This window comes from Glycine max, chromosome 15 (genome assembly GCF_000004515.6).
Source record: "Glycine max cultivar Williams 82 chromosome 15, Glycine_max_v4.0, whole genome shotgun sequence".
Lineage (NCBI taxonomy): Eukaryota > Viridiplantae > Streptophyta > Magnoliopsida > Fabales > Fabaceae > Glycine > Glycine max.
The window spans coordinates 34271907-34296352 of record NC_038251.2 but is presented as its reverse complement, the minus strand read 5'-3'; the positions used below and the strand labels follow the sequence as shown (position 1 = coordinate 34296352).

Sequence of the window (24446 nt, the reverse complement as noted above, 5' to 3'; positions counted from 1 at the left end):
TGAAACAAGCGCCTAAACAATGGCATCAAAAATTTGATGAGGTTGTGTTGTCTAGTGGTTTTGTTCTAAACCAAGCAGATAAATGTCTATACAACAAGTTTGATACTCATGGCAAAGGAGTTATCATTTGTCTGTATGTAGACGACATGTTGATCTTTGGTACCGACCAAGATCAAGTTGATGAGACTAAGGCATTTTTGTCTTCTAAGTTTGATATGAAAGATATGGGGGAAGCGGATGTGATCTTAGGAATAAAGATCAAACGTGGAAACAATGGCATTTCCATCTCTCAATCACATTATATTGAGAAGATATTCGAGAAATTTAATTTTAAAGATTGTTCTCCGGTAAGTACTCCCATTGATCCTAACCTGAAGCTATTACCTAATAAAGGTGTAGCAGTGTCTCAACTTGAATACTCAAGGGCGATAGGATCACTCATGTATGCAATGATTAGTACTAGGCCTGATATAGCTTATGGTGTTGCTAAACTTAGTAGGTTTACAAGTAATCCCAGTTCTCATCATTGGCAAGCTATGAATAGAGTATTCAAGTACTTAAAGGGAACCATTGACTATGGTTTGACATATACTGAATTTCCTTCGGTTATAAAAGGTTACTCTTATGCAAGTTGGATAACCAATATGGAAGATTATTCATCCACAAGTGGTTGGGTATTCCTCCTTGGAGGAGGTGCTATCTCTTGGGCATCCAAGAAACAGACCTGCATTACAAATTCAACAATGGAATCTGAATTTGTAGCTTTAGCAGCAGCTGGTAAAGAAGCTGAGTGGCTAAGAAATCTGATCTATGAGATTCCATTGTGGCCCAAACCTATACCTCCCATGTCTATCAGGTGCGATAGTCAGGCTACTTTGGCTAAGGCATATAGTCAAGTGTATAATGGGAAGTCTAGACACTTGGGTATTAGACACAACATGGTTCGGGAGTTAATCATGCATGGTGTGATATCAGTGGAGTTTGTGAGAACTAAGCATAATTTGGCCAATCATTTAACCAAAGGGTTAAGTAGAGATCTTGTGAAAAGGTCGGCTGTGGGATTAGGATTAAAGTCCATCTGAAATCTCTTATGTTAAGATACCCAATTCCCATCTAATATGACATTAGGTGCTGAATTCAATGTGGAAAGCTTAACATGTAGAGATTGGAACACATCATCGAAAGTATCCCAAAAGGTATGTGTTCGGTTCTGTAAGTTAAGGAGGTTGAAGTATAACTTCTCAATGGTTCTTTTGAAAAATTGCATTTACAGGTGCAAGAAAGAAAAGGACTACCTATATAAGCATGAAGTTTAGCCGCTTCAAGAAGCTGGGACTTGGCTTTGATATGCTTATGAAGGATAGGGACACAGGCTAGTAAACTAGTGTCAAGCAAGAGTAATGTTATAAACTATTGTGCAGATTATCTTCATGTCTTCATTATGAATAGAAAGGGTTCAATCCTTAGTGACACCCTGATATTTGAATATTTGGAACGTGTAATTTGCTAAGATGAAATTCAATCGTCACGATATTTCATCTATGTAGTAGTTTGTGGTATGTTATGACTTTGGTGATTTGATCGGTAATTACACTAAAATGGGGGAGGTTTGTTGGACATTTTAGTGTAATTGATCTCTTTATTATGTTAAAATAAGAGTGCATGCTTGTTTTAATGTAATAACGAGATGTTTGGTTTAGGCAAATTTTGGAAATTATATGGAAGTGACTTTCAGGAAAAGGCAGTTTTTAAAAAAGATGAAACTTCCATCAACCGCCAAAAACCACATGTTCATCAACCGCCAAAAACCATCTGTTCTTTGATCATAAATAATCATTCTGGTTCAGAAAGCATAACGGGTGACAAAACATACAAGACCAATACAAAACTCTTGAATTATAATCTTCTGATTTTATCCGATTGAACAATTTTGGTTGAACCCCGAAATTTGATTCAATCTGAAAGTGTTATACACGACTTCAAATTTATCCAGTATTATCTTGATTTTCAAATTAACCAACATTTTCCATATGAGAAATCAAATGGCTTTCATCCAACAACTAGAAGCTATGGGTATGTAGTGGTTTTCATCCATTTTTTTCCCTTTTTCATTTTAACTTTTATGATTCTAATACCAAAGTTTCCTTCATATTCTTTTTGGAACTTTCTTTCTTTCTTTTCTCATCCTACACGTTCTGAGGGACTACATGTTTGGTAAGTCTTTTTATGGGTATTTTTTTTTGTTAATGCTTTCCTGCAATTTTTGGTTTTTTTGTCAATTCATGGTTGGATTATTTGTATTATTATTATTGTTATTATTATTATTATTGTTATTATTATTATTATTATTGTTGTTGTTGTTGTTGTTGTTGTTGTTGTTGTTATTATTATTATTATTATGATGTATACTCTAGATGAAGATCCTTTTTTATATTCTAATTCCGGGAGTGAACATTGAGATTTTTCTTTCAGGTTCCTGGTGTGTGTAGGTTGTAATATCAAAGGAAACCATTTTCGTTTTAACATGCAATTCCTATCATCACAACATAAAAAAGGGCTTTCAGCTAGAGCCAACATAATAATAATAATAATAATAATAATAATAATAATAATAATAATAATAATAATAATAATAATAACAACAACAACAACAACATAAAAAATGACCTTCAACTAGAGTTTACATAATAATAATAATAATAATAATAATAATAATAATAATAATAATAATAATAATAATAATAATAATAATAATAATAATAATAATAATAATAATAATAATAATAATAATAATAACAACAATAACAAATGAATATTCAAATTATTAATAACAAAAATATATATAAGTTTAGAATGTCTTAATTATAAAAATGTTTTTTTAAAATACAAAACTCAACAAGCACTTCTCTACCCACAAGAAAGAGAAGCTCTTAATAATGGAGGAGTAAGCTGTTATATACTTTTAAGTTTTAATTGTATATTTTGTTGGAAATGTTTATTTTGATATCTGTGTGAATGCACATAATAGAATAATGACTTTCAGAATAATGCCTAAAATTTCATCATGCTTGCTTTGATAACAATAAACCTATTCAGGTATTTCCTTCTTTCTTTTTCTTTTTCTTTTAAATCATAAATTTTATTGTTGTTGCAGGAAGTCGAATAAGGATTCTATTTAATTTTATTATTATTATTATTATTATTATTATTATTATTATTATTATTATTATTATTATTATTATTATTATCTGTACTGTGCAAAGTATCATCTCGGGCAGCTCAAGGAAAAAATAGCAAAACTGAGGACATAATTATTGAAGCCTCCAAAAGTATGGAGCTATTTATACTGTTTATTTCATATTGCAATTTTACATTTTAAATTATAAAGTTTATTGTTGTTGCAGGAAGCTAGATTATGATTCTATTTAATTTTGTTGTTGTTGTTGTTGTTGTTATTATTATTATTATTATTATTATTATTATTATTATTATTATTATTATTATTATTATGTAGGCTCTACCTGAATGCCCTTTTTTTATATTGTGATGACAGGAGTTATGCTTCTCTCTAGTCACTAATTTTTTCCAAACCTGATTTCTCTGCTCTTAAAAAGTGATTTTTTCCCATGTTTGTTTTCTCTTACTTTACCTTATGGTCTAATTTTGGTTTGGGGTTTATCTTCTATGTCTTTGATAATTTAATGCATTTGAATTTGAATATGGATACTGTGCAGAGTATCATCTCGGGCTCAAGACAAAAATAACAAAATTGACTACACAATTATTGGAGCCTCCAAAATTATCCTGTCATTTATACTGTTTATATCATACTGCTATCTTGCATTTTAAATCATAAATTTTATTGTTGTTGCAGAAAGCCGAATTAGGATTCTATTTAATTTTATTGTTATTATTACTAATTTTTTCAAAATGTGATTTCTCTGCTTTTAAAAAGTGATTCTTTTTGTTGCATGTTTGTTTTTTCTCACTTTGCCTTATGGTCTAATTTTGGTTTGGGGTTTATCTTCTATGTATTTACAATTTAATGCATTTGAATTTGAATATGGGTACTTGCAGAGTATCATCTCAGGCAGCTCAAGGAAAAAATAGCAAAACTGAGGACACAATTATTGGAGCCTCCAAAAGTATGCTGCTATTTATACTATTTATATCATATTGTTATTCTAAGTTTGCTGATTATTGATGCAAGCTTTTGTTATATGTCTGTATTCTCTAACTTGATTATTGAATGACACTTATCCTTTTGCAAAGAATGAGAAACCAAATTGCATGTGCAAACAAAAGCTTTAAATTGTAGTTGCAGTTAAGGCTTGGTTTTGGTTCACAATCACAGCCTAATGTGGGTTGCATCAACCACTGCACCCAAGATGTTGATTACCCTTTTGGTGGTTACAGCGGAAAATCAAAATGGGTATCATTGAAAAGATCAAAAAAGAATTTTGTCCGTGTTTTTATATTTTCAGAAATTGGGATAGAAGTATTGTTGTCTATTCTGTTCCTAAAATGCATGAAAAGTATTTGTTTCTATGTTATTGTTTCTAAAAGTCTGCCTCTGCCTTTTATTTGACAACTTAAGAATCAGGACTTATTATTATTATTATTATTACTTAAGTCAAGTGACCATGACTGTTTTTGAACCTTCCTTTTCTCTACTAGCATTTTCCGCTATTTTATATGATGTACGTGCTTCTTTTTATTTTTCTTTCACTGTAGCTTGGTATCTAATTGTGTTTTTAAGTTCCTTTTTAAAGCTGTTTAATGCACGTGGGTATGAATTATGTGTGGAGATATGCTAAAGAGCTTAATAAAAAAGCTCTGCTAGACTGTGGTAGTGGTGGAGTAGATAATGGATACTCTCAACTGAATGGATAAGCAATTTTCATGAAGCTCATGTGAGGTCCATTTTTCAACAGAAGTGTAGTCCCTCACATTTGATTGGGATGAATCTTTTCAGGGACACCAAACTTCTGGCTTCTTAAATCTCCACGAATGTGAAACAAGTGCAGATGGAGCATGAAAGAATTACCTACATACACTTTTATTTAGTGTCGGAAATACATTCATGGTGAGAAATGTTCTTTTTAAATATTAGTATTATTTTTCTTTGAGGAGATCCTAGCTGATTTAACTCGGATTTCTGGTCTCATCTTTGAAAAGTTGTTTAATGGGTGTATATTTGTGAACTTTATATGTATTAAATTGTATAGCTTTTATCAACCTGGATATTTCTATATTGATATCTTTTGAATGGTAAGACATATTTAAAGATGCTATATACTTTTGGTATGTAATCATATTTTCTGTTTTTATTTTTATTAGTAATTTTAAAAAATATATATTGTTTCCATTTTATTTCATGTTTTAAATTTTTTTACAAAAAATAATGAAAATAATATTTTTATGATTATTTGTGAAAATAAAACTGGATACACAATAAATATAGTGGTATTTTTATAACTGTTAACAAAAAAAATCTTTTCTTGAACATACTGTATGAGAAAGTCGAGTCTCGAGACCATGTGACTTCTTGGAAGTTAATGTTAAGAGTAGTTAATTTGTTAGAAGTATTAGTTAGTTGTTAATTTGTTAAGAGTAGTTATTCATTGTCATAAGCTTTATAAATATGCATTTATATACTTTCTGTTAGATTGCTATGTTTGGTTCATATTTGTTTTTTTTTTTGTGGCAAATACAGTCAAGGGTTGAAACCTCAGGTGTCATGAGCAAGGATGCAACGACTGTGTTCCATCAAACTTGCTCATTTTTTTCATATAACACTTAATTGAGTTTTGGGGAGGAGTGAAGAGGGAAAGACAATTTGGTGGCGTGCGATGTGTGTTGTTATTTGGTGCCTAACTTCCTATGGTTGTGGATTAATTTCCAATATCAAACTCTTTAATATCAATGTTAGTCTTTTTCCTTTTTTTACAATACCTTTCTTTTAATTCTTACATCGGAAATCAATTGGCGAACATGACCCGTGCGTATGCACAGGTTACCGACTAGTTTTAAATATAATTTATAATAGATGAAAGATTATTTGGCAAAAGTAGAAGCTAAAACAAGCTATAAAAAATTATTCAAAACTTAATCGTAAACTTGAAAACTAGAGAAGATTTAGCTAAATTAAAGTTGAATCCCAAAATTATCTTATATCTACAATTTGAAAATTATTTTAACAAACATAAAGAAAAATAATTTGGAGAGCAAAATTAATCCAACATTTAAGACTCGTGATGCATCCATGGGGTGAAATTTGTTTAGGTTGATTAGTTAGTTTTTGGGATGAATACTTAATCAAACTCTTTACTTATTTTTATGTAATTTTGGTTCTTAATTTTGGGGTCATATGTTTAGATGTCTTTACATCTTAGGTCAGTTTAATTTCCTAAACCATTAAGATGGTTATTGGGACTTAATGAATCATTTTAATGGTTAGTGAGAAGTAAATGTTTAATAAGAAATAAATACTTAGTGGCAAACTTTGTGAGAAGTAAATGTTTAGTAAGAAATAAATACTTAGTGGCAAACTTTGTGAGAAATTAATGTCTAGTGAAATTGTTAGTAGGATTTTACTTCTCATATTTAAGGGCTGCCTAACATAATCTATAAAGAAAAATCTTTTGTAAGCTTTCAAAGCAAAATTTTCAAATTAATTATGAGAACTTCTCTTTTGTTCTTGAATAAAAAACTTGTGTTATTCAAATACAAATTGTTAAGAGTCGTAAATTTATTAGTTTTATAATATTTTTTAAAAATATTTTAAAAATAATTTTTGACTGATTGACATTAAAACAATTTTTATACCATAAATTACATATTTATTAAACTCTTTAATAATTATTTTAAAAATCGTACCCAAGATAATTTTTTATTTTTTTATTAATTAACCTGTTAACTTTTAGAATGATATATGAAAAATAAACTCTTATTATAATGTACATTGGTATTTATCATCCGTATGATGATATGGATGGACCTTAATCCCGGGATATACTTTTGAACAAGAGAATAAATAATCTGGAAAATTTGTAAGAATATATTTGGATATTGTAAAGACCCAACGGAAGTTGGAAAGCTGATAACCTCATTTCATAGCTTGGCAAAGAAGATAAGAGGCATTTTGTAAGGCTGAAGTCTTCTCAATCCAAAGGAAGCTAATATTATACGTTGTTTGCTTAGAATAGCTCTTAAAATCCACATTTGACCCCTAGATAGGGAACTTAAAGCAAACTATTTTCCACCAAACCAATGCAACAATATCTTTTTATACTTAGAAAGCAATTTAATTTCCTTTTCAACTACAAAAGACAAAAATGAGATCTTATAAAATCTGATCTCCTTCACGATGAAGTGGTTGTGGGATATTGACAAGTGACAGCGGTTAGTTTTATGTTTTATATAACACTTCAGTGGCATATCCAAGATACTAGTGGAGACAAATTATTTTAAAAATAAAAATTAATAATATTATCATGCATATAAAAAAAAGACAAATATTAACAGCGTAGTGAGTTAAAAAAAAAAGAAATGAATGTCCAACTGAATAAAGCCTAAAAGTATTTAGGGAGCTAAGAAGGGAATAAAATATAAGAAAAAACTGGTCAATAAAAACAAAATTTGGCAAGAGCTAAAAATTTGAAAGCAACGGACTCAAATTATAAAATTAGGGGTGAAAAAATAACAATAATGAATATATACTTGTGTTTTTCTAGAAGTCACGGAGTGCAAATGCACCCCCTCGAATATACATAGGTCTTCCACTGTAACACTTATTTTTCTAAATAATTTTCAATAAAATATGAATTTAATAAATACAATCATTAAATTATATACTTTTTTTTATAATAATCACACACGATAAATTTTAGATGAATAAGTGTTCATAATTATATATTTTATAATTTAATAATTGACGTCTAATTATATATTTTAAACATGACTGTATCTCTTAAAACGTGATTAACTAATAAAGTATTGATTAGTTTCTAAATTTGATGATACTTATAAACTTAATCATTTAAATGAGAGTTTTTAATCCAACAAATAGTATGGTAAATTTAATTTTTATAAAAAAAATCTATTATAAGCACTGAACTTAACGCAATTCACTTGAATAATTTATTGACAACTTATTCAAATTTAGGCTAAAATATGTGTTTTTTTTTATCTCTTGTAAAATCATCAAGTTTTTGATTTAGTCGTTGCAAAAATTTTCATTTATTTTTTGTCATTGTAAAATTATAATGTGTTATTTTTTTGCTCGGAAACAGATTTGGGTGATTTTGAACTTATTTGATCTTATGTGACATTTTTTAATTTAAATTTTAAAATATAATTTTTTGAGGGTTAATAACCTCCAAAAATTACATGAAAAATACAAAAAACAATCAAAATACAAATTTTGGAAGTTAAAAACCATCACAAATTATAAAAAAAACTTTAAACAAAATGAAAGAATCAAACCTGTCTTCCCTCAAAACAATTTAGATCAACGTGTTGGAATTTTATGTTTCAATTAATTAATGTGCGTTAATATTTTAATACAGCTATATAAGTTATTTATTATTAGTGACTTTTATTTTATAGTGAATCATTACACTATTAAATTAGGTTATATGAGCTTAAATGAGTAAATGCCACTGTTGATTCATTAGAGGATAATAAAAATCTTATTAGGTTAATACACTATAAGAAGGTTACGGTCCCAATGTACCGCACCATCACACATAATTTCTTTTCTCTTCATTTGAAGAGTTATCAATTTCCGTTTGTGGAATAGAGAGATTTTGGGTTGAGGAAGAATCATAAGACCGTCAACTACATTATTCATCGATTGTTCATGATTCAATAATCATCGAAGAATACTTTGATCAGGAACCAACTACGGATCCAGATATTTTATTTAATACATAATAATCAAACATGTAGATATCAAGGCTTTTGTATTATTGTTCTAGGATATAGACATGTATTTTTTTTTGTTCCGCATAAAGAATAAATAATACGTAAATAAGGATTAAAGATTAAAATTTCCTACAAGTGATATTAGAGTAAATCTTTTTGGAATCTTGGATATTCAATTTGGATGCAGTTGCATAATATTATTTTTGTGGTGCATCTTGTAAAGAAATTGTTGTTTTGGAAATAATATTATGTATATTTTGGATTTTAAATATCATGAGATATTTAGTTCAATATATATTTCAAATATCACGTGGAATTATTGGGTTAATTATAATATGTTGTAATCAACGTTTTGCAATTATACATAAAGCACTGTGATTTGGTATATTTATTTATTTTTTATTTTCAAACCTAATTAGCTTTGTGATTGATTTCAAATTGGTGGTTAAAATATTAATTTCTATATTAATATTGATGTGTTTGGAAAAGTTGAAATCTAACAAATATTTTGAGGCCATTCTCTCATTTAAAGATTGTTAGGCGGTGATATATGATCAACAGGCTCTTCTGATACAAATATACAATTTTTGGGTTTTGTAGATAGATGTGAAATTTGGATAAATTTAAGACCTCCCATTTTAATTAAATTGTCTAATATTTTTTGTTGGATTAATTGAAACAACATGTTGTCAAAGTAACATCTGTTGCATAGGTTAATTTGATTAAATTTATATAGATATTGCATGGAATTGTTGGTGTGAATTGTGCTGAACCTAAAGGAAGACACAATTTGGCCGGATAATTACATGCTTGTGATGGTAAATGTGTTGTGATTATAAGATTTGTTTTCCATGTGAATAATGAAGTGTCTGAAGACAATCATTGTTTGACAAAATTTATGATCAAATTATTTTTTCATGTGAACAATGGAGTGTCCAAAGACAACCATTGTTTGACAAAACTAATTACCAATGTTTGATCATTGAGTTGAGAGTACCAAATCCAGTTAGACCTTTCAATCCAAAGATTGGAGATTAATGATATGCTAGATATCTTATTCGAGTCTTTAAATTTAGCATAAAGATAAATTGTACATTATATATTTATTGTTCTTTCATTAGTAGTTGTTGCTACCACTCTTATCTTCAATACTCATTTTTTTTTTGGAATCCCAAACTTGCAATTTTAAAAGAGTCAATTGTGAATTTTTTCAATTTCATGAAATTGGATGAATTGTTTTTTTGACTATTGAAACTCTAACCGTGTAACACCCTGAAATTTTCTTCTTAATTTATTTTTCTTCACGTATAAATTGTACTATTACGGACTAGATAATGGAAATTATGCACTATGTAATTTAATTATATGTTTGTGTGATTTAATTTATTCTCTGTATGATATTAATTGTATAAGTTTTGTGTTGGTCATATTTATTTTTAGTGTAAATAATTTATTTAGTTAGTTGGAGGAAATTGGAAACTACCTGAACGAAAATTCCATGTGTAGCGAAATTGGACTGCGCACTCAGCAACAATGTAATTTAACTTTGAGCAAGAGTGTTTTCTGTGTGGGGTTCATTCTAGGTACACATATTCCTAGTGAGGTTAGTGTAATAATCAAGGCTATTATTATAAAATTAAAATTTTTGGTAAAAAGTGAAAATATCCATTTTTGACAATCATATCCCTTTGATTTTTGGTAGTTTTACAAAAAGCAAAACTATCCAATTGAGGCAAGGAGTGCCACGGTTCCATGGGCTGAACCAAGGTCAATCAAGTAGTCATTTCATGACTAACATGTGATTAGATGATAACCCTGTAACCAACACCAAAACTTCTCCAATAAGTTCTCTTAAACTTGTCAAAAAAACTCAAAACTTGGCCATTCATCCTCATTTTTGGTGCGAATTTGAACTGTGTTGTACTAGTGTATAGGCTGTTTTTATTTAATTTTTTACCTTAAAAATTATTTTATTAGGTATGAAAATGTACGGTAACATGTAAGATTTAAGAAAAATCGAATTTTAGATCACTTTGAATGTTAGAATTAAGTTTGAGCGTAAACTTGGCAAATCTGAATTGCGTACTGATTTTTGAGTATCAAATGACCTATTTTAATAATTTCAAGGTTATGGCAATTGACTCCATAAGCAACCTTATAAAAACATACTTATGTGAGTAATGATACTAGAATCTACCCACCAAATGTCATAGGGTACGAAAACTAAATTAACTTTAAAACAAATGCAAAAATGAGAATTTTACCTTCTTCTCACACCAAACAGTGTACTCAGGACAATTTTACTTCATATATCCCACCTTTTTACAAAAGTAAAAAAGTAAGTTATTTATCTTGCTCTTATGCTTTGTGTCTAATTGAGAATAATTTTATGCAATAGATATCCACAACTTTCTTCCTTTTCTTATTCTAAGAATGACTTGATTTGATCTAGGATCATGATAAAGAACAACCTACTTTGATATAGCATCATGATAAATAAAACACCGTCAATAAAAGCTTAAATTCTTCTCTGAAAATATTGTTTTGAAAATTCATTAAATAATAAATTGTACAGAATACACATTATTAAAATTAAATTTATTTTTGTATAAATTAATTGGAGTAGAATAAAGTAAAATAAACACATTATTTGGAAAGCATTAACTTTTCTCTTTTTTATTGCAAATAAGAAGTGTCGGGTAGTTAGATAGTCACCACTCGCTAATTCCCCTAGGTCCTGTGAACCTCTCCACCCACTATACCCCAATGTATCTTTGTCCATCATCCACTTTCTCAATGCAATCTCATCATTTGCAAATGGCATAGAACCTTCGGTTCCTTATTCTTCATTTGATCCTCTCTCTCCTACCATTGTATAGCGTTCATAGCCCTCGTGCAACATACAACAATCATATTTAAACATTTAAACGATAAGAGAAGAAGACGAGGTTTAAGCATACATATTAATCTCAAAAAAATCACTCTTAATATCTCAAGTAATAAAATAACATGTATTTTGTCAACTCACAAGCAACATAATAGCTAAAAACACAATCAACTAATATTTAAAACAAACAACTTGTCGAGGGTCAGACACCCCCAGACCCAATCTCAGAGCGCATACATAAAAGATAAAAAATATATATAAATATCAAAATATAATTTCACACCAAATATAATTTACAAGCAACAAATAAATAATGCCAGAAATCACACACTCAATTTTATTCATTCAAAACAATAACAATTTAGTACAAAAAGTCCAACATGTTCAATTACGTTAATCAGAAGTACAAAACACAAGCATCCAATTTTCAATATTTTATCGGTTTAAGTCTATTGTCCCGTAATTTTGCTAGAGATCAATTTTAATGTTTCTTACTATATTACGGAAGCCCTGGAAATCATTTTTCAACAAAACGTGGAGGAGTTTGCCGCCCAGTTGCTTCCTCCTTAAGCAACCCAACTTCCAAAATGTTTCGGAAGGGCCTAGATTTGAATTTCTATTTACACCCCTATCTTGATAAGTTCACCCCTCATTTTTGTGTTTTTGGTTGCTTTCTTTCCGAAATCTCACGAAACTTTACGAATTCCACCGTGATGAGTGTTAAGTCTTCCAAAGTGATCAACAATGGTCCTCGGATGAAATTAGAGTGTAACCGTTTATTTACACATACCTGACTTTGCTAAATACACTCATATTTTCGTGTTTTTGACCGGTTTCTTCCCAAAACATCTCGGAACTTTATGGATTCCACAACGATGGGTGTTAAGCATTTTGAGGTGGTTAAATGAAGGTTGCATGTCGACAAACAATGGTCCCCAGACTAAATTAGGGTATGATAGTTGCCCTTCTTTACTTATCTTTTATTGGAGATAAAAGGGAAGTAAAGATAAGACACTAATTTTGTTCGAGCTGAATCTTTATCCGACTGGCGACTAGCGCAAATCCAAGCAATAAAACCTGTGAAGGCATGAAGATATTTAACTTCCTTCTTTTCTCGTTTAATTCATTTTCATTTTCACTCTCCTTTTTTTTTAAAGCGTACAAACAAAGGACGTCGAGTACTACAAAGCACAGGGGAAAATGATATGAATCCTCATGGCACAAGGGCTGACTTAGGATCGTCTAGGATTAAACCTTGATGGAAAATGCGGAAATTGATTAAGGAAAGGATGCAAAATAAGGTGGTTAATTCCGTGGGTCTTAATAAGGTGGTTCTTGGCATAAAATGGATGAATGGGATGGTAAAACGTAGGTTAAGTGGTGGCTGGACAGAAATATAGAAATGGCAATAACTGAAGCTACAGGACTCCAAATGAGGTGATTCCAAAACGAGGTGAAATGTCTCGTTTTGAAATTCAATTTAGGCTCAAGAATCACTTAATTTGAGTGCGTAAAATGGGAGTTATGGCCATGAGATAATTCTGGGCAGAGGTGGATTTTCTGGAATTGTGGTTTGAAAGAACAAGGGTGAAGATGAAAGGAAGGAAAGAATCACTCTTTCTAGCGAGGGCAACACACAAAGGTTGTGAAAGTCCTTTGATACAGCCAGGGTGTTCTTGAATCACTCAAGAATTTAGGAGAATCACTCTCACTAAGATAAAAGAGATAAACTCTAATTTTCTGAATAAAACTCAACTTGTCTTTATTGATAAAATGATTCAGCTTATATAGAAGCTTTACAGCAAATTTTAGTAATGACCCACTAACCTAGAATTAAAATAACTTAATGCCATTAACCTAGGGAATTAAAAAAAACTTAATGGCTGAGTGAAATTGAAATTGTGGCAACCAAAAGTCACCCCCAACAGCCAACAAGCCAGCCACCATTTGGTCTCCCAAAAGGCTGATGCCTAGGTTGCCAATTGGGCCCTTATTACAACTTGAACTAAACCTACTAAAGCCCTTTTAGTTGATTAACCCAAAACATATTTTTGGTCAGCAAACTTTACAAGGATTGGGCCATTATTTAGTCAAACTAAACACTCTAAAATTGAGACAAAGTGGTGCCATTTAGTCCTCCTCCATTTGGGCCATGATACAACTCACAACCTTGGACTTTTCTCCTTGAAACTTGGGCTTGTATTCAAATAGTATGGACAACACTTGTTGAAGAGCTTCCTTGGCTTTCCTTGCTCTAGCCCTTGTCATAGGCTCTCCAAGTCCTTCAAGTGGATCCTTGCCCTTGCTCTTGATCATGTCCTCATCATTCTCTCCCTCTTGAGAAGGATTTGTCCTCAAATCGGATTCTCCATCTGCATCAAAAAGAGATAAATCAGAGACATTGAAGGTGAAACTAACATTATACTCACCGGGCAGCTCAACTTTGTAAGCATTGTCATTGATTCTTTCAAGCACTTGAAATGGTCCATCTCCCCTTGGTTGAAGCTTTGATTTCCTTTGTTCCGGAAACCTTTCTTTTCTCATGTGCACCCAAACCCAATCTCCGGGTTCGAAGACGACCTTCTTTCTCCCTTTGTTGGCTTGTTTAGCATAGCTTTTATTTTTCCTCTCAATTTGATCTTTGACTCTCTCATGAAGCTTCTTCACATAGTCCGCCTTTGCTTGACCTTCTTTATGCTTAAAAACAGAAACATTAGGCATAGTCAAAAAATCAAGAGGAGTTAGTGGTTAAAACCATAAACAACTTCAAAAGGAGAACAATTAGTGGTGATATGAACAGCTCTATTGTAAGCAAATTCAACATGGGGTAAACAAGCTTCCCAAGTTTTAAGTTCTTCCTCAAAACTGTCCTAAGCAAAGTTCCCAAAGTTCTATTAACAACTTCTGTTTGCCCATCGGTTTGTGGGTGACAAGTGGTTGAAAATAACAATTTAGTGCCCAACTTGCTCCACAAAGTCCTCCAAAAATGACTTAGGAACTTAGAGTCCCTATCACTAACAATGCTCCTTGGCAGACCATGGAGTCTCACAATCTCCTTGAAAAACAAATCAGCCACATGGGAAGCATCATCAACTTTTTTACATGGAATAAAATGAGCCATTTTAGAAAACCTATCAACAACCACAAAAATGGAATCTCTACCATTGCTTGTTTTTGGAAGCCCCAAAACAAAATCCATGGATAAATCAATCCAAGGATACTCCGGAATTGACAATGGAGTATACAATCCATGAGGCTTTACCTTAGACTTTGCCTTTTTACATACAATGCAATGTTCACAAAATTTCTGCACATCCTTTTTCATATGAGGCCAATAAAAATGTTCTTGTAATGTTTCTAGAGTCTTTTGGACCCCAAAATGCCCCATTAAACCTCCTTCATGTGCTTCACAAACAAGCAAATTTCTAGTAGAACATTTAGGCACACACAATTTGTTTTCTTTGAAAAGAAAGCCTTCATGTCTAAAGAAACCATTTTCTGAAAATTTTTCACAATTTTTAAAAATTTCTCCAAAAGTTTCATCATTTTCATACATGCTTTTCAAACATTCAAGACCAATCAATTTTGTTTCAAGCATAGAAAGTAATGCATGACGCCGAGAAAGAGCATCGGCTACAATATTACCTTTTCCCTTTTTATGTTTGATAACATAAGGGAATTGCTCTAGGAATTCCACCCACTTCGCATGCTTTTTGTTAAGCTTGCCTTGCCCCTTGATATATTTGAGGGACTCATGGTCACTATGAATGACAAATTCCTTGGGATAAAGGTAGTGTTGCCATGTTTTCAAAGCCCGTACTAAGGCATACAACTCCTTATCATAAGTTGAATAGTTAAGGGTAGGACCACTTAACTTTTCACTAAAATAAGCAATTGGATGGCCTTCTTGCATCAACACAGCTCCAATCCCAACATTTGAAGCATCACACTCAATTTCAAAAGATTTTTGAAAGTTTGGCAACGCAAGTATGGGGGCATTAGTTAGCTTTTGCTTAAGAACATTGAAAGCTTCTTCTTGTTTCTCTCCCCATTTGAAACCAATATTTTTCTTGAGCACTTCATTGAGAGGTGCTGCCAATGTGCTAAAATCCTTCACAAATCGTCTATAAAAACTTGCTAAGCCATGAAAACTCCTCACCTCGGTCACGGACTTAGGTGTAGGCCATTCTTGAATAGCCCTAACCTTCTCCTCATCAACTTGCACTCCTTTTGAACTCACAACAAAACCAAGAAACACAACATGGTTAGTACAAAAGATGCATTTTTCAAGATTGACATACAATTGTTCTTCTCTAAGCACAGTCAAGACAGATTTTAAATGACCAATATGCAAATCAAGTGAAGTGCTATAGATAAGAATATCATCAAAGTACACCACAACGAACTTTCCTATGAACTCTCTCAAGATATGGCTCATTAGTCTCATGAAAGTGCTAGGAGCGTTAGTTAGGCCAAAAGGCATAACCAACCATTCATACAAACCATATTTTGTTTTAAAAGCAGTTTTCCATTCATCCCCTTCTCTAATCCTAATTTGATTGTATCCACTATTTAAATCGATTTTAGAGAAGTAACATGCACCATGCAATTCATCAAGCAAATCATCAAGCCTAGGTATAGGATGCCTATATTTAATGGTGATGTTATTAAGGGCTCTACAATCGGAACACATGTGCCATGTCCCATCCTTTTTAGGGACCAAAATCACCGGGACAGCACAAGGACTCATACTATCTCTTACCCAACCTTTGCTAATGAGTTCATCCACTTGTCTTTGAATCTCTTTGGTTTCTTGTGGATTACTTCTATAGGCTGGCCTATTGGGCAAAGAAGCTCCCGGAATGAGATCAATTTGATGCTCAATTCCCCTCAAAGGTGGTAGTCCATTTGGCACATTTGGTGGAAACATGTCTTGAAAATCCTGCAAAAGAGTTTTAACACTAGAAGGCACTTCAAAATCATCAAAAGTGTTAGTGGTCAAAATCTGATTTTTGCAAAACAAGATATATAATGACTGTTTAGCACGAAACAACCTCTTGACCTCACTTTTTGTGGCTAAATAGCTCTCCCTCACTTCAAGTGTTTCACTCTTCTTTTGTTCACTCTTTTTCCTCTCAAGTGTTTCCCTCTTTTTCTCACTCTCAAGTGTTTTGCTCACTTTTTCTTTTTCTCTTTTCTCTTAAAGAAGTTTTTCTCTCATTTTCTTTTGATCCTCACACACTTCTTGTGGACTCAATGGCTTGAGCACAATCTTTTTGTCTTGGTGCATGAAAGAGATCTTGTTGGTGTAACCGTCATGATTGGCTCTTTTATCAAATTGCCATGGTCTCCCCAAAAGTAAGTGACTGGCCTCCATAGGAACAACATCACAAAGTACCTTATCATTGTATTTCCCAATGGAAACGTCCACTTCAACTTGCTGCCTCACTTGCACCTCCCCATCCTTACTAAGCCATTGAAGTTTGTATGGCCTAAGGATGTGGTTTAGTAGCTAAATTTAGCTTTGACACTAATCTAGCACTAGCCACATTGGTGCAACTACCTCCATCAATGATCACCATGCACACCTTGCCATTGATTAAACATCTAGTGTGAAAGATGTTTTCTCTTTGGCTCTCCTCCTCATGCTTCAATTGACCACCAAGTAACCGCCTAATCATCAATAAATCTCCCTCCGGAGTCTCCTCTTCCTCTACGTACTCACTCTCCTCTTCTTCTTCAACATCGGATTCACTTATATATTCTCCATCTCTAAGAACCATGGACCTTTTGTTAGGGCACTCATAAGCATAGTGTCCTAGGCCTTGGCACTTGAAACACTTCACATCTCTACTCCTTTTAGAGGGTTCCTCTTGGGACTTTGAGCGAGTTTTTGATGGGATAGGTGAGGAACTACTAGAAGTAGCAGCCCCATCTTTCTTACCTTTGTCTTTCCAACTAGAAGAACCAAAGTTGGTAAAACTCCTCTTAGCCACTCCTTTCCTTTTTAATTGTTGCTCTACTTGGATTGCTTTGTGAAGCAAATCATCCATTTCAATAAACTCCTGTAGCTCAACAATATCACGGATATCATTAGTCAAACCATTAAGAAATCGAGCCATAGTTACCTCCTCATCTTCTTCAATCTTTGCTTGAATCATGAGCACATCCATTTCCTTGAAATACTCCTCAACCCCCTTGTTGCCTTGGGTTAGTTTTTGGAGCTTGAATTTCAAGTCCCTTGAGTAACTAGCCGGCACATATCGCTTCCTCATGATCTTTTTCATCTCTGTCCATGTATCAACCATTGGCTCTTCATTTCTTGCTCTCTCCTTTTGTAGCTTGTTCCACCACACAAGAGCATAGTTGGAAAACTCCGTGGTGGCAAGCTTCACCTTTTGGTCCTCCTCATAGTTGTTGCATGAGAAAACATGCTCTATTTTCATCTCCCACTCCAAGTAGGACTCTGGATCATTCTTTCCTTTAAATGGAGGAATGTTGAGTTTAATACCATCAATTCGGTTTTGTCTAGGAACACCATCATTCCCTCTTCTCCTTCTTTCTTCTTCATTATGATCTCTATTCTCCATTTGATCCAACCTCTCATGGAGCGCATCATCTCGTTGTTTCATTAACCTCTCCAAATGTTGCATCAAAGCTTGCATTTGGAATTGCGAAAGCCCCACTCCATCATTAGGATTAGTACCTGACATCTCAAACAAACAAATCAAATGTAACAAGACAATTATAGTTGCTGTTTGAATACCTCACCCGTTCAAGTGTATCACACAATGATGGCTTTTCTCTAATGAAACAATCTTGCCTTTTACCACTCTAATTCCCCTTGAGTTCTTAGACAATTCAAGAGATTATGGCCACAACAAAGAACAATTCACCAATATGCGTAAGGTAAGGCTAGAGAGACAAGGAAAAGGTTAACCAAGAAAAAGGCTAACAATGTTTTTAGGCGCAAATGAAGGAAATAAAATTCAGAATTTAGGAATTCAAGTAACAATCCTTCATGCAACCAATATATTACCTTAAAGAGATTTTTTTTAAAAGTTCTTCAAGCATGAACCATTCAGCCCAATTTTTTTTTTTTTTTAATTTTGCTTATACGAAATTCTGCTTCTTTTGTTTTTATATCAAAGAGATCAAAAGGCTTAACTTTTGCAATGGTTCAGCCTAAAAAAAAAATATATGAATAAGAAGGTAATATAAATGGCAAAGAGAATAAAGAAGGATGTTACCCAATATTTCTAGCAAAGGAAGTGTTGATCCTAGAACCGGAGCTCTGATTACCAAATGATATGAATCCTCATGGCACAAGGGCTGACTTAGGATCGTCTAGGATTAAACCTTGATGGAAAATGCGGAAATTGATTAAGGAAAGGATGGAAAATAAGGTGGTTAATTTCCTGGGTCTTAATAAGGTGGTTCTTGGCATAAAATGGATGAATGGGATGGTAAAACGTAGGTTAAGTGGTGGCTGGACAGAAATATAGAAATGGCAATAACTGAAGCTACAGGGCTCCAAATGAGGTGATTCCAAAACGAGGTGAAAGGTCTCATTTTGAAATTCAATTTAGGCTCAAGAATCACTTAATTTGAGTGCGTAAAATGGGAGTTATGGCCATGAGATAATTCTGGGCAGAGGTGGATTTTCTGGAATTGTGGTTTGAAAGAACAAGGGTGAAGATGAAAGGAAGGAAAGAATCACTCTTTCCAGTGAGGGCAACACACAAAGGTTGTGAAAGTCCTTTGATACAGCCAGGGTGTTCTTGAATCACTCAAGAATTTAGGAGAATCACTCTCACTAAGATAAAAGAGATAAACTCTAATTTTCTGAATAAAACTCAACTTGTCTTTATTGATAAAATGATTCAGCTTATATAGAAGCTTTACAGCAGATTTTAGTAATGACCCACTAACCTAGAATTAAAATAACTTAATGCCATTAACCTAGGGAATTAAAAAAAACTTAATGGCTGAGTGTAACTGAAATTGTGGCAACCAAAAGTCACCTCCAACAGCCAACAAGTTAGCCACCGTTTGGTCTCCCAAAAGGCTGATGCCTAGGTTGCCAATTGGTTCCTTATTACAACTTGAACTAAACCTACTAAAGCCCTTTTAGTTGATTAACCCAAAACATATTTTTGGTCAGCCAACTTTACAAGGATTGGGCCATTATTTAGTCAAACTAAACACTCTAAAATTGAGACAAAGTGGTGCCATTTAGTCGTCCTCCATTTGGGCCATGATACAACTCACAACCTTGGACTTTTCTCCTTGAAACTTGGGCTTGTATTCAAATAGTATGGACAACACTTGTTGAAGAGCTTCCTTGGCTTTCCTTGCTCCAGCCCTTGTCATAGGCCCTCCAAGTCCTTCAAGTGGATCCTTGCCCTTGCTCTTGATCATGTCCTCATCAGAAAAGGATATTGAAGTTTTTGATGTGAAGACATTGTCTTCTTTGAAATGCAAATGAAGACATTGTCGCCTTTTGAAGGCATGCAATGACTGAAGACATTGTCGTCTTCGACATGTAGATGATGACATTGTCACCTTTGAAGGCATGCAATGACTGAAGATATTTTCGTCTTTGAAATGTAAATGAGGGTCATTGTCGCCTTTGAAGGCATGCAATGACTGAAGACATTGTCGTCTTCGAAATATAAATGAGGGTCATCGTCTCCTTTAAAGGCATGCAATCACTGAATAAATTTTTGTCTTTGAAATGTGTGCAGATTACCATATAGGGCGTCTCCGCATGTTACCTGGCTTCTCACAGGTCGGGGTAGTAGAACTGTGTGTGTACGGATAACCACTTGGGGTATTTCTGCCTGCCACCTGACTTCTTAGGTCAAGATTAACAGAAGTGTGTTTGTACGGATAACCACTTAGGGTATTTTCGCCTGCCACCTGACTTCACGGGTCAGGATTAACAGAAGTTGTCTTTGTACGGATAACCACTCGGGTATCTCCGCCTGCCACCTGACTTCACAGGTCAGGGTAACAAAAGTGTGAGACTAAAAAAAGTCTCGGCCGGAAGACGCTGACATCTTCGGGAAAGGTGCAGGTGACGACGCTAGTCACTGCATGCTATCGGGCTTTTAGTCTTGCGAATAGCAAATGGGACTTTTTCGCAGTCTCAGCTGGAAGATGCTGACATCTCCGGGAAAGATGCAGATGACGTTAGTCATTGCATGCTATCGGGCTTTGAGTCTTATGGATAGCAAATGAGACTTTTTCGCAGTCTCGGCCGAAAGACACTGACATATCCGAGAAAGATGCAGGTGACGATGTTAGTCACTGCATGCTATTGGGCTTTGAGTCTTACGGATAGCAAATGAGACTTTTTTACAGTTTCAGCCAAAAGACCTTGACATCTCCGGGGAAGGTGCAGATGACGATGTTAGTCACCGCATGCTATCGAGCTTTGAGTCTTATGGATAGAAAATGAGACTTTTTTGCAGTCTCGGTCGAAAGACGCTGACATCTCTGGGAAAGGTGTAGGTGACGACGTTAGTCACTGCATGCTATCGGGCTTTGAGTCTTACGGATAGCAAATGACACTTTTTCACAGTCTCGGCCGGAAGACGCTGACATCTCCGAGGAAGGTGCAGATGACAATGTTAGTCACTACATGCTATGGGGCTTTGAGTCATACGGATAGCAAATGAGACTTTTTCGCAGTCTCGGCTGGAAGATGTTGACATCTTCGGGAAATGTGCAGGTGACAATGTTAGTCACTGCCTGCTATCGAGCTTTGAGTCTTACGAATAGCAAATGAGACTTTTTCGCAGTTTCGGCCAGAAGATGCTGACATCTCTGGGGAAGGTGCAGATGACAATGTTAGTCACTGCATGCTATCGGGCTTTGAGTCTTACGGATAGCAAATGAGACTTTTTCGCAGTCTCGACTGGAAGATGTTGACATCTTCGGGAAAGATGTAGGTGATGACGTTAGTCACTGCATGCTATCGGGCTTTGAGTCTTACAAATAGCAAACGAGACTTTTTCGCAATCTCAGCCGGAAGATGCTGACATCTCTAGGAAAAGTGCAAGTGACGATGTTAGTCACTGCATGCTATCGGGATTTGAGTCTTACGGATAGAAAATGAGACTTTTTCGCAGTCTCGGCTAGAAGACGCTGACATCTCCGGGGAAGGTGCAGATGACGATGTTTGTCACTGCATGCTATCGGGCTTTGAGTCTTACGGATAGCAAATGAGACTTTTTCGCAGTCTTGGCCGAAAGACGCTGACATCTCCGGGAAAGGTGCAGGTGACAACGTTAGTCACTGCATGCTATCGGTTCTTGAGTCTTACGGATAGCAAATGAGACTTTTTCGTAGTCCCGGCTAGAAGATGTTGACATCTCTGGGAAAGGTGCAGGTGACGATGTAAGTCACTGCATGCTATCGGGCTTTGACTCTTACGGATTGTAAATGAGTGTGTGTGGGTTACCATATAGGGCGTCTCCGCATGCCAACGGACTCACAGGTCACGATAGCAAAAAGTGGGGCAGTCGACAAAAGCAAGGCTTTTGCTCCTACGTATCCTCAATTTGTGATGAGGAACTCAGACCTACGTAGTTCTTGAATTTAAGACTAAAATAGTCTCAGTGTTCTTTCACTAAAATGTGAACATGCTTTAGTTAAAAAACAAAACCTCCAACTAATCATAGCAACATATAATTTTTGGTGAAAAACAATGTGTCTATTGGGGGAGGAGAGTATGCTGATGAAATTTTCTCATAACCATAAATGAGATTTTGGATGTTAGCATTTCGTTTCTAAATGACAATTTAGAGGAAACACTGGGTCCAACAAAATAGAAGAAAATCACTCGAGTGTATAAACCTCACACAAGCAAGTTTTTTATCCTAATTCCGAACCATAGATATGTCATGACTTGATTTTGCAAATCATTTACTATCAAATAAAAAATTACATGCATGATCATGGATCAATAGGACCTTTTTTGGGAATAGTGCTTTTGGTGGGAAATTTGGCTTTGAGTGTTTTGGCCTTTTCCTTTTCTGTTTTTGTTTAGTGTGGGGCAAAAAAGTCACCGACGCACAGGATTTTGGTTGGCAATCAAAGGGAGAGGACCACTTCAAGTCGTGGTTTCCTTTCTTTTCTTATTTGGTTGTGACTATTCCATATTGTTTGGATATTTGTCTTGTCCAAAGACCCTTCCGTATAATTCTTTCATTTTCTTCCGATCTTTGATATGGGATTTTTTTTCCTTTGTTTTCTTCCGATCTTTGATCGGGAACTTTCTTTTTTCTTTTGTTTGCTTTCGATCTTTGATCGGGAACTTTCTTTTTCTTCCGATCTTTGATCGGGAACTTTCTTCTCTCTTTTTTTGTTTTTGAAATGTGTTAGCAGCTCAACAGTGAGTCACCCTTCTTTCTTAGGAGACCCCACCATTCCTTCTTTCGAGGGAAAGGATGGAAATTCTCATCCTGGGTCAAGGTTTATGGTGAGTTGGGATTTTAGCTCAAGGCTTGTAGAATGGCTGGACATGATGTATGTCAGGGTGTTGGTTTGGCCAGCGGCTCAGGGATAAAGGGGATGTCCCATATTATTTCCGTGACACACATGCAACAATGATGATTAGGAAATTTTATGCAAAACTGGTCATGCATGCACCCATGTGGACACTCAAGCACCAAGTTTTTATGGTCATGTGACACTAGGGCTCAGGATTCATTTTCCCTATTTAAGTCAACCTAGTGTTTCGAAAACATGTTCTTTTATCAATTCATGCATTCATCCGAGTCCATTTTGGGCGTTCGGGAAAATTTTCACAGCATTCACCCTTCAGGTGCATACACATTTTTTTTCAAAAACTGGTGTTATGATCATTGAATCTTTTTCAAAGAAAAGCTGAAAGTTATTTCTTTTCAAAAGCGTGCTGGCTTTTCAGCCAAAAGATATATTTTTTGTTCTTGTTTGTTTTTGTTTTTTTTTTCTCCTAAAGATTAAAAAGAGCTTGTAACCTGGGCACAGCTGATGCCCAAGATTACATCTTTTTGAAAAAGGCATGTGAACGAAAGGGTACAAGACCTACACATTTTTTTTGTGTTTCAAAAAAATCTTCGTAAAGTAAGTACGACCATATGCCCAAAGTGATAAATTACTCGCAATGTGACAAATAACTGCATGTTCAGTTTAATCACAATGGACATAATAATTGGAAGCAGATAATGTCAGATCACAAGGGAAATAACAAAATAATAGAAGAACTGAAAGCATTAATGAAGGATAAATCACAAGTTTGGCGATCCTGGTTGTATGGCTCCACCTCTTCCAAGGAAGTGCGGAAATTCATCATCCCTTAGCTGCCCCTGTATCTATCTGAGGTGTGACCATCCTTTGATGGCCTCGAAATGCTATTGATGTTCCATGCTCTGGAATCGGTGTTTGTCAAAGCCTGTGTCAGCTTGTGGGGCCATATTGGAATCCTCTTCGATGGTGCCCTTCCTGGACTGCTTCACAGGGAGCATCTTCGTAGCCAATTCTAGGTTGCCTCCTTGTAGCACTTCTTTAACGTCTTGAGCCGGACGCGTGATAACTTGTCGATCACGGACCTAGTACTTTTGCTTACCTTTGGCTTTGGACT

General features: G+C 34.3%; 1 protein-coding gene across 1 annotated transcript in view; it reads left to right on the top strand.

Moving 5' to 3' along the window:
* Positions 1-24165, top strand: part of LOC112999608 (uncharacterized) — a 30449-nt gene extending 6284 nt beyond the window's left edge. Inside the window, exons 6-8 of the mRNA XM_026125930.1 lie at positions 79-979; positions 23210-23303; positions 24028-24165. Of these exons, the coding sequence (XP_025981715.1) occupies positions 79-979; positions 23210-23303; positions 24028-24165 (1133 nt within the window). The remainder of the gene's footprint in view (positions 1-78; positions 980-23209; positions 23304-24027) is intronic.
* The last annotated feature ends 281 nt before the right edge of the window (positions 24166-24446 follow it).